We start from the raw sequence: 11347 nt of genomic DNA on the forward strand, positions 1-11347 counted from the left end.
TCAAGTTCAATGTATTCACCAATTTTTCCACACACCATTGCACCCATTACCACACCACACACTAACAATGCACTTGCATCATAAAACTACGACATCACTGCATCACTAGAAAATCTGAAAGAGTCAAGAAACTGCCTGCTTATTTGAAAGGACTACCATTGTATGATAACCCACACAACTCACTCTAGCAACTTTGCCAACTCTAACTCTTTATATCCTATCTCACAACACTTGTCATATGATAAACTAACCCCAAAATATAAGTCTCTTTCTCTAGCCATCATCTCAAATTCAAAACCTAGCACTTATGAGGAAGCGGCTACACGTGAATATTGGAGAAAGACAATACAAGTTGAATTGGCAGCTCTAGATCCGAACAGAACTTGGTGTCTCACTGAACTTCCAAAAGGCAAGAAGGTTGTGGGTTGCAAATGAATTTTTCGAGTAAAATTCAATCTTGATGGCATCATAGAAAGACACAAAATCAGGATAATTGCAAAAGGATTCACTCAAGTGCAAAGAGTGTGTTATGGTGATACTTTTAGTCCAGTTATCAAAATGACTACTCTAAGAGAGTAGTGTTAGCATTAGCACCAGCAAACAAATGACATTTGACACAGCTGGACGTCAATATTGCCTTCCTTCACGGAGATTTGGACAAAATTTTATATGAGAATACCACCCGGTTTGGCTATGTCACATCCAGGTTTAGTTTGTCAATTGCAAAAGTCTTTACATGGGCTTAAGTAAGCAAACAGACAATGAAACATTAAGCTCACTCAGACTTTTGTTCATGCTGGTTATAAGCAGTTTTTTTACGATCATTCCCTCTTCATCAATAGACAATCCAAAAGCTTCACTGCCTTCCTAGTATATGTAGACGACTTGTTTTAATTGGGGATGACATTGGCAAAATCAATTCCATCAAGCAAATTTTGGATGACAAATTTAAAATAAAGGATCTTGGTAATCTCAAGTACTTCTTGGAAATGGAAGTAACAAGCTCTAACTCTTGAATTCACATTTATTAACAAAAGTACGCCATGTACCTTCTCAAAGATTTTGGTTATCTAGATTGCAAGCCTCTCTCCACTCCATTTGATTATAGTCAGAAACTCTCGAAGGAGTCAGGTACCATTTTAACAGACAACACTACTTACAGATAGCTCATCGGCCGACTTTACCTCACAAATACTAGACCCGATATATCTTATGCTGTAGGACGTTTGAGCCAGTTTTTGGACTGTGTAATTACTTTTCATCTACAGCTGCTTTTCGCATACTCCATATTCAAAAGTCAGACCTGCAACTGGTATATTCTTCTCACCGAATTTGTCAATATTGACTAGGCTACCTGGGCCGATACTCGTCACTCCGTTTCCGATTATTGCTTCATGCTTGTGAACTCTTTTGTTAGCAGGAAGAGTAAGAAGCATACCACTGTTGCCAAGTCCTCTGCAAAAGTTAAATACAGGTCTCTTGCTGTTTGCCACTTGTGAAGCAGTTGGTTATCTTTCTTAATGGATTTAATTGGTTTGTTGTTTTAAAAGTCTATCACTCTATTCTGTGACAACTAGTTAGCCATTCACATTACCAATAATTCCATCTTTCATAAAAGAACCAAGCACATTGAAGTGAACTGCCACATTGTTCGTGAAAAATATTTATCTGGTCTCATTCATCTTATGCCGGTTCGTTCCAAAGACCAACTTGTTGATTTTCTTACTAAAACTCTATCAATGCTTTCAAACTAGGATAGTTAGATTTATACAATTCTAACTTGCGCAAGGGTGTTACTTAGATTATTTTTTAGTTTAATGTTGATGGTAATTAATTATACTAGGAATACATCAGGAATACATAAAGTGAACTACCAAACATTTTTTTTAATTTTCTATTTTCATTCATTTAAAAATTATTAAGATGAGCTTATTTTTCTCTTTCTCTCAACTTTCACTCTTCTTCTCTCTCTTCTAGTTCATCAAACCATTAACATCACAGTTTGAATATGTTAGGACCTGAGATTTTTTTTAATAGTGACCAATTAAAATGATTTTGGTGGCTGTCGATAAATTAAAAATTAGCTACCGATTTACCGATCAACTTTTTTTTAGTATAAAAAAACTAATCAATTGTTATTAATAAATGATGTTGTTGGTAGCTAAAATTGATGGATATTCTAATAATTTATTTTTGTAGTGATATATTATTAGTGTCTATAATTATGATGATCACGATGATAAAACTTGAAAAGTTCTCTCTCTTTTTCTCTTTGTATAATTACCAATAAAACATGATTTGGTTGGTAACTCATATTATCCTTCAGCCACACGTCATCAATGGTGTTATGCTGTCTCTATAATCAACATTGTGTTGAAGCACAAATGTCAAATCACAAAGGTGCTAAAACGATAGCTGATGTATTTAGATAACAAACTAATCCTTTTCAACTTTGTTCAATTCACTGAACAAGAAAAATTCAATTATTGCGACAAATTACTCCATGTCTTGCTTTGGATCTTTCAGGTGTCTTTTAATTTGATATTCTTATTGTTCTGTTATTTTTAGTAAGTTCATAGTTTTATTAATTTAATTGCATGCTATTGGAAGTAAAATAATCAACTTTGAAGGTAATAGCTCCATTATATATTTAATTGATATTTATTAATTACTAAATTGCTAATATTAGGATCAGTATAAGCGTAACTTTTGAAACTAAATTAGTCAAACTTTTAATACTAGAGTCTAAATCAAGCACTGGTAAAATTACTAATATAGAGCGAATAATTATATATACCAACATTACTAATATAGAGTCTAACTCATTATATAAACCCTACTAAATGGACAGGATTGATTAACAACTCTCAACACCCTTCACCTTCTCAATCTAGCAAAATAATAGGAAAAAAAATAGTTGCAACCACTTAATTCATGTTTCAATTTAAGTTACTAAGCTTGGAGATTCACAAGTCACAACTAGATCTTTGAGTTCATATTTCATTGCTAGTGTTGTGTATATTTACACAACTTATTATCCCATTTTAGCATAAAGAATTATGTTCTAATTTAATATTCACTCTAGTATAAAATTGTAAAATCGTGAGAATTGAATTACTTAAAAAGAAGCTTTATATACTTTATGGTAGAGAGAAGTCAATTTTATTAGATTTGGGAGAGATTCAAATGAAAAAGCTCATAGGGTAGTGCTCTTTTTTTTTTTTTTTTTCCAATACAAATTAGATAACCACTATCCTTGGTGTACAAGTTTTATTTATGAATTGTGCCATTTTGATTAGAGTGTCTTTTAAGCAAATTAACAAGACACTGCATAGCAGTTAGTTGGGTGTGTTTGTTGACTTAAGTAGTTAAGACTTAGCTTTGGAAAATGTAATATCGATATTGATAGTAGTGATAAAAAAAAAATTATGTATAAAACTATCATTAGTGGTCTCGACTTCAAACTTTTAATTATAAATAATTCGCAAAAACCACAATTATTTGAGCTGAATTAGTTAAAAGCTTTTGCTAATATATAACAATGTTATTAAATTAAACCATTTAAAATGGGGTGTCACAATTTTTTTTTTTTTGTAACTAGCAGATATAGCCAAAGTAATGGCAACTTGCTCACATGAGGTGAGGGATGTTCATTGAATGAAACTAAAAAGGCCAATTAAAGAAAAGAAAGAAAGAATTTACCAATTGGATTGGACACTATCATAGTTGGGCTGGACCAACATTGAACTAAACAAACAAGTGTTCCAAATTCTAATAATATCAATGATCTTGTGCCATAACCATTCTACTAAGTGGACTAGGCCCAAGCTTCTTTCTCCTCAACATACTCCTCCTCCTAATTACTTCCATTTGGTTCCTTCTCCTAACTTGCATCATTGCTTCTTCCTCAATCACAAACCTCCTCATAAGAACATCATCTGTTAATGATTTACCCCTAAACACCCTCCTTCCGTCGGTACTAATCCTCGCGCTATGCGAAATCCGGTCTCGAGCGCTATGTAACGGCTTGGAGGACGACGATCTTGGATAGCTGTAACTTCTTCTAGGGGCAACAACACGATCCGCTCTAAAGGCTTCGTTGTAGGAGTATATAGGCGCGCAAAGGCACACTCTTGTAAACGAGGTTGCCACTTTAAGGGATGAGCATTTTCTTAGTTTATTCTTGTTGTAGTTATTGCTATTGGTGGTGGATGATGTCGGAACTTGATGCGATTTTGATAGCATTGATGTTGTCTTCCATAAAGCTGAATTAGTATTGTTTGTTGATTTGGACATTATTTTCCATAGACTAGTGACCTCCATTGCACGTTGATACCACGGCTTTCTACAATGCGAAATGAATTGGATATTATGCACTAAGAATTCTTTTTGTGGAGATGATGTTGGATTTTTCATATTTGATTTTTTTTTTGTTCTTTTGATATCGAAATTTTTGAGGGAAAAAAAAGGCTATTTATGCAATTTGGAAGAAAAACAAAATGAGTTTAGTTTACTAGTTTTGTTCTTAGCGTATGGTGCTAAGAGTTAAGATCCTTTTTGCCAACTTGGAAATACCAAATTTAGGTTCATAGTGTTTGAAAAAGTCTATCCGCCTATAATGAAATTATTCACCTACCTTAGCCTAGGGTGAGTTTGTGAGCTTGGTCAAATTCATCACATCATAAACATCATAAATATGCAAATTATCTTACACTTACTCCACACAACGTTAAGAAAGCCAAATAAAGTAGTCTAGACTATAGAATTATGATGTACTATATATATACTTTTAGACATTAGAGGAATAATGTCATAAATGTGATGAATGTCCAAGCCAAGCTTATAAAAGTTCACATTTTTCCAAAAACTTAATTCTACCGAATTTTTTTTCAAAAAAATAAAATGTAATACATATAAGGTAAAATGATCAAAATGGGGTGTGAGAAAGGGACAAGAGATAGATGATGAGAAATCTAATAAGGAGGTAAATACATACCTTATTATTGTGTTGGAATCAGTCTTTGGATCTTGCATGAACAAAGAGAACTGAAAGTATGAGAGAGTTGGAGGAAGAGAGCAAAGTATTTTCATTTGTGTAATTGTTTTCACAGTGAATCACACAAAGGAAAAGATATAGTGATGACTCTCTATAACGCTAAGATAGGGTAGCATAGCATAACATGCTCCTTTTCCTTTTTCTCTTGTATTCTTTATTGCAAAACCCCAAACACACCCTTTATTTATTTTTATTTATTTATTTTGCTTTGGTTGCCATGACCCATGATTCCTCTCCTTCTTCAGATTTATATGAGTGAGAGAAAGGTGATATTTTGAAATTTCAAAGCAAAATAAAAAAGATAAATAGATAAAAATATAAAATAAAAATGTGACTACTTTTAACGTGATTATACCAAGGTGGCCCCCAATGGATTCAAAAAAAGGGGGAAGAATAATAGAATGTAGCCTTTATTTAAATTCATTATTTTCTGGAGCCTTAATCATATTTTGGTCCCCTCCTAATCTTAATTATTTATAATTTCCTTGAAGAGGATATAATCACTTAGGTCACTTATTGGTACAAGACATGCTTGGCCTGCCTTTATGAAATAAACATTATTAGTTGCAAAATAAACACAAACTCTGTTCATTAACAAGCTCTCTTACCTTCATTGTTCACACACATAAAATTAAAACATTAAGATAATCATAGATGGACCAAAATCTAAAAAAAAAAAATTTGAATTTAATTTCAATATACTGTTAAGTGATAATGTAAAATATTTTTGCACTAATAAAATGTAATTCAAGTGTTGCCAAATAAACACTTATGGTATGCTTGGGTTGTATTTTTTTATAAAAGGAGTGAACATAGAAAATAAAATTTTATGATTTTTATAATTTTTCATAAATTCTAAAAATATAAAAATAAAAATACAAACTAATAGGTATTTAATTTTCATACCCACTATCTAAAACATAATTTTTATTTGTTTATAAGGTAAGCATCTAATAATTTTGAGACTAAACTAAAAATTAGTTGGCCTCATGTGAATGTGAATGTGATTTGAAAATGCTATATCATCTTTGCAGATTCAAAAGAGAAATTAATTTATAAAAAACACGGTGTAGCTTTGTAGCATGACTCATAATTCTAACATGTTGGGACTCAATTCTAGCAATCATCACACATAAATTTCCTTGTTCTTCATTATTATTATTAGGTGCTAAATGATCACAGATTAACCAAAACTACACTATTATTATTGCATCAAATTGTGTTGTATGTAGGGTAAATTTATAGGTTCACGTATGTGTAATGAATTCATTGTCTCAACAATAATGTCATCCTCTCTATACCTATCACTTTCAAATCTTTATTATATATTTTTGGATTCAAAAGTATATATATAACTAGAAAAGGAGCTATAATTTCCTTTCATGTAGACCACCATTTGAAAGGAAAAAAAAAAGGCTCCTGTGTCATGCAAATATGGAAGGAAGGATTTTAATTCCGACATATGTGAACTCGTGTTGTGCAATAATTTACACAACAAGCTCCTTTACCCCATTTTTTTTTTCATTTTATATTTTATTTTGTTAGTATTAGTTTTATTTATGTATTTGTTTTTCCAAAGAGAAATTATTCCTTCTTCTTTGACCGAAACAAAAGATAATTGGTAATTTATCAATTGAAAAACGTAATAGTCTGATTCAAGATAAAAATTGGCTATGACTAAATCAATTAAAAACTAAAAAAATTAGTCTAAAAATCAATAAATTGGTCAAATCGATTCAATTTTTCAGCAATTAATCAATTTCAAATAAGGTTTCGTGTATGTCCTTGTGCATAACTCTATATAAATCGAATTCATTAAATTTGAATTATATATTATAATTCTAAATTGAATCGATCTGATTCAAATTACATAATGTACTAGAACTCTATATAAATTAAATTTATTGAATTCGAATTAGTCTTGATTCAAATTATGAAATTAATAAATTATTACTAAATTAAATCTAGTTAATTCGATTTACTACATTATTGACATTTACTACTTTTAAGTTAATATAGAAATATTAACTTTAAAACATAAATGTCAATAAAAAATACTCCCTGTTTAAGTTTAAATAAAATATAAAAAAATTAAAATCAATAAGAATAGACGTTCAATTTTTTGTATTTTAATTTAAATTTTAAAAAATCTATACTTTTATAAATTTATAAATTTAAAATAGAATAATAAACAATTTCTAAAAATTTTCATGTAATATTATAATGGGTTTAGTTTATCAACGTGTTTTACCCTAATCTTTAATTCTATCGATTTGATGATCAATTCAATTTTTGAATTTAGATGAGTCATCTTCAATTTGAACTTAGACATAGTAATTAATAATTATACCAATAAATTCTTCAAGAACTACTCTACTATTATACCATATATACAACTAAATGTTGGAATATATCTATTCTATTATATAAAAATCGGATGTCTGCACTTAATGATGAAGCTGACGTGGCATGCTTCGGAGAGTGTTTCCCGATTTAATTTATTTGATTTGATTTGATTTGATTATATATTTAAATATTATAATTAATATAATTTAGATAATTTATTATCATTTATATTACTTAATTAATAATACTATATTAATTATAATTCATCTTCTTATTTATAAAGTCTAAATTAAAATAAAAGTTTAAAATAAAATAAATAAATTGTTATTTATTCTAATTAAATTTGTTTATCTACTACATATCAATTAACATTAATTTATAATACATTAATTTATAATCCTTTGGCTTAAAAAAAATAAAAGCCCAGCGGCCGGTTTGGACCGGACCGGTATATTGCCTAATGCGGTATCGTTTCGGGGGGGGAGGGGGGGGATTTGCTGAAATCTTTGAACGATTATTTGATTTATGAGTTCTGGCTCTGTTGTACTGATGCTGCTTTGTGTGTTTTGTGTTTTGTGTTTTAGATTACACGGAACAAAAAAAACCAATTACTTGGAACACTTGCACACAAACATGCCCAGTCCTAACAGCAGCTTTCCAATGGATCCTTCGTTGGATCTTTCCCCTGTTATTAGAATCTTGGTTGTAATCATGGTAAGTCTCTAAACTATTTAATTAATGTATGTAATTTAAAACCCTAATCCCAAATTGCATGCGACCCATATGTAATTAATTTTATCATACAATTGATCCTATTTTTGATACATCTTTTCACGTAATTTTTTTTGTTTTGTCTAAATCTTATATATTTTTTTTATTTGTCTTATGTTGCAATATTTTTTTTGGAGTCAATAAAAATTAATTCTTTATATTTTAAATTATAGAAAATATGATACTATCCTCTCAACACAATCTTTGGTCATATATGGAAAGGTGCTGATAACAAACCTTTTGGGAATTATATCAGATCAGGAAACAAAAAATTAGTGCTAAATACCAAATTTAATTCTCATAACGCCTTTAGTCTGTACCTCTTGAAATTAAAATAGCTTATGATTCCAAATTTTCTACATCAAATATAAATTAATTTAATAAAAAATGAGAGTACGTAGGAGTACAGACGGAACTTAAAAAAAATATTTGAAGAGGCAACAAATTTTAATAAAGAAATATATTAGTATTTATATTAAAATAAAATTTATAAATATAATTATTTTATTTTTAAATTTATTATTAATATGTAGGAATACATATAGTTAAGATTAATAAAAAAAATAAATCTAAGTTTGATTAAAAAAAATTTTGTTTAGGTTAATAAGCCAAATTAATTTTAAATAAAAAATTCATTTTAAAAAAAATTCATTTTTACATTACTAATATATTTTTTTCAGAATTTTCTACTTAATATAATTTAAAAAAATTCATTTTCACATTACTTATTCAATTTTAGTATATTAAGTAGAAAATTCATTTTTACATTACTAATGTATGTAAATATGGTGATTTCCTCTTCAGCATATATTGCTTCTTATTTTGATTTTTCAGAATTAAACTCCAGTTTGCCATGTAAATGGAACACAGTAAATGTTGGCCGTTGATTTCTAACCTAATTTTGAATTTTATTTTATTTATTGATTTATTGATTTATTGATTTTATTGATATGATTCAGATTCTTTAATCCTGAATAGTCTAAACACTTTCCCTTTTTTTTAGCTGGATTTTGATAGGAATATAAAGATTCTTGCAATCCTTACCAATATTGGGGCTGAACAGTGCTGTGACTCTCTATAAATTTGGCATAGGTGATCACCACATTTGTTCTTTATCTACACTGAAATTCAGTTTATTTGAGTAATTTTGTAGTGACAGGTAGCAATGGCAGCTAGGTGAGTTCATGTGCCATGTGGATTGTTTCACAATAAGTTTTTTTTTATCTTTCACTAAATATGAGGTCTTTGATTTTTAGGTATGATCTCATCAAGTGTATCAATGCTGGTCCAGCGCATAAGGTGTGGAAGCTCAAAGTACGTGTCATTAGACTTTGGACCGTTTCTCAATTTGCAAGATCTGGGATGAAGGCACCTATTGAGATGGTTGTCCTTGATGAAGAGGTAAAATTTTCGCTTTTCATTTTAGATTTATTTTGGTAATGACTGAGCAATAAACCTTATTTATCTATGACTCTATAAAATTAATGCATTCAGGGAGATACAATTCAATGCACTGTAAAAGACATATTTGTTCCTATTTTCGAGGGCTTACTCGCTGAGGGCAACGTGTACGTGGTCACTAATTTTGGAGTTGCTTTGAATACCATCAAGTTCAAGCCTACTAGACACGAATTTAGGATCCATTTCAAGAGGGACACGATTGTGCGTCCGGTACAAGATTCTTCAGTTCCATTGAACGGATTTAATTTTGTTCCGTTCAAAACAATACAATCAGAGTCTAAAGAAGATGGTTATTTAGTTGGTAAGTACTTTGTTAGATTAATCTATGATGCATGTGTTGTTTAATTCTTTAAAGTCTAATTTTTGTATCCTTTGCTGTCTTTTTTTATTATGAGCATATAGTGGACAGATATGGATTCAATTGATGGTTGTTGCTATTCCTCTCAAGTCTCAACTATTGTAGATTCATATAATATTAATCTAAAATTTGTTTCATTGAGATATTATATTAAGGAAGAATTTTTTTATTATTCCCTTCCTGTAACAAATATTCCCTTGCTGTAATTTTATATTAAGAAATAATATAATTTCTAACTCAGTTAAATATTGTTTCATTTGAATTTTGTTTAATAAAAATATTTATATAATCTTGTGTATTATCTTTATAATGTCCTATAATTTTGTTTTAATGCTTAATATCTTTTTGATAGTGACTTTTGTTTTAAAATCTTATTTTGGAATTTTGTGTCTCTCTTTAATCTACAAGAATTGCTATTTTTTATAGGGGTGGACAGAAATTAAGAGTAACGTTGTGGCAGTCTTTTGCTTTTGAATTGCTCAAATATCTAGAGGAACACCCGTCTCTTACCTATGTGGTTATTCTCCAAATGGGCAAGATGAAATTTTATAGTGGTTTGTTTATTTGTTTATTTTACTGGTATTTGAATGCATGTTTTCTGTCATCATATGCTTATGGTATTTTCTTTGTTTTGTTATGTCTTTTGTAGGGGTCATGGGTGTATCTAACACAAACTACAATTCGAAACTGTTTATCAATGTTGAGTTTCCAGCTGCCAGGGATTTCTTTGCGAGGTACAGTATATAGATCAGTATTGTGGTCAGCAGATTATTTATACAATGCTTTTGATTATTAAACTATTGACAAATTTCATAATTTCTCATTTAAAAATGCAAGGGTGAACAAATTGGATCCTGTTGATGGACAAGGCATAATGCCGCTGGTCTGTGGTCAACCTGTTTCAGATGAGGAGGATTTTTTGCGTCTGTCAGTCTACAAAACAATTGCAGATATAAAGGAGCATAATCAGGTAAAATTCTTTCTTTATTAGTCTTCCTTTTTTTATTGTATTTTTTTATTGTATTAGTTCCAATGTTTGTTGGATCATAATCTCAATTGTTGTGTTGTACCCTCCTATCCATCGATTTTAGGATGCTGTATTTGTTACAGCCGGGACGATTAAAGAAGTTGAGACTGAATTTGGTTGGTGGTACAAAGGATGTAAGAAGTGTCGTCGTGGCTTGAGGGAACTTGATAAAAAATATTTCTGTCCCAATTGCATTAGAGACTACGGGTTCTATGAGCCAAGGTATGACTCACGATACTTCTTCAACATTCACACATTATATACTCTTTGTCCTCGAAGATAATGGTGTAATCTATGCATTTGTATTATTTGCTCAGACACTATTAAA

The 11347-nt window shown here is 30.0% G+C and overlaps 2 protein-coding genes across 2 annotated transcripts; one reads left to right on the forward strand and one right to left on the reverse strand.

Annotated features, from left to right (window-relative positions):
- Positions 1–3653: 3653 nt before the first annotated feature.
- On the reverse strand, positions 3654–5238 carry LOC107469602 (uncharacterized). The gene is made up of 2 exons (XM_016088980.3): positions 4997–5238; positions 3654–4345 (listed from the first exon to the last, which is right to left on the reverse strand). The coding sequence occupies exons 1-2, from the start codon at positions 5089–5091 to the stop codon at positions 3781–3783; spliced, it is 660 nt and encodes a 219-aa protein (XP_015944466.1). The 5' UTR covers positions 5092–5238; the 3' UTR covers positions 3654–3780.
- A 4099-nt stretch (positions 5239–9337) lies between these two features.
- Positions 9338–11297, forward strand: LOC107469598 (uncharacterized). Its single transcript, XM_021132982.2, has 6 exons — positions 9338–9349; positions 9430–9574; positions 9668–9935; positions 10419–10726; positions 10830–10962; positions 11084–11297. The coding sequence occupies exons 1-4, from the start codon at positions 9339–9341 to the stop codon at positions 10433–10435; spliced, it is 441 nt and encodes a 146-aa protein (XP_020988641.2). The 5' UTR covers position 9338; the 3' UTR covers positions 10436–10726; positions 10830–10962; positions 11084–11297.
- The last annotated feature ends 50 nt before the right edge of the window (positions 11298–11347 follow it).

The sequence above is a fragment of the Arachis duranensis genome, chromosome 10 (assembly GCF_000817695.3).
Source record: "Arachis duranensis cultivar V14167 chromosome 10, aradu.V14167.gnm2.J7QH, whole genome shotgun sequence".
Lineage (NCBI taxonomy): Eukaryota > Viridiplantae > Streptophyta > Magnoliopsida > Fabales > Fabaceae > Arachis > Arachis duranensis.

Coding starts and splice junctions, on each gene's coding strand:
- LOC107469602 (XM_016088980.3), bottom strand. CDS start 5,091: ATGAAAATACTTTGCTCTCTTCCTCCAACTCTCTCATACTTTCAGTTC. Junction 4,346..4,996: donor GATTCCAACACAATAATAAG/GTATGTATTTAC, acceptor TTCGCATTGTAG/AAAGCCGTGGTATCAACGTG.
- LOC107469598 (XM_021132982.2), top strand. Junction 9,575..9,667: donor TGGTTGTCCTTGATGAAGAG/GTAAAATTTTCG, acceptor TAATGCATTCAG/GGAGATACAATTCAATGCAC.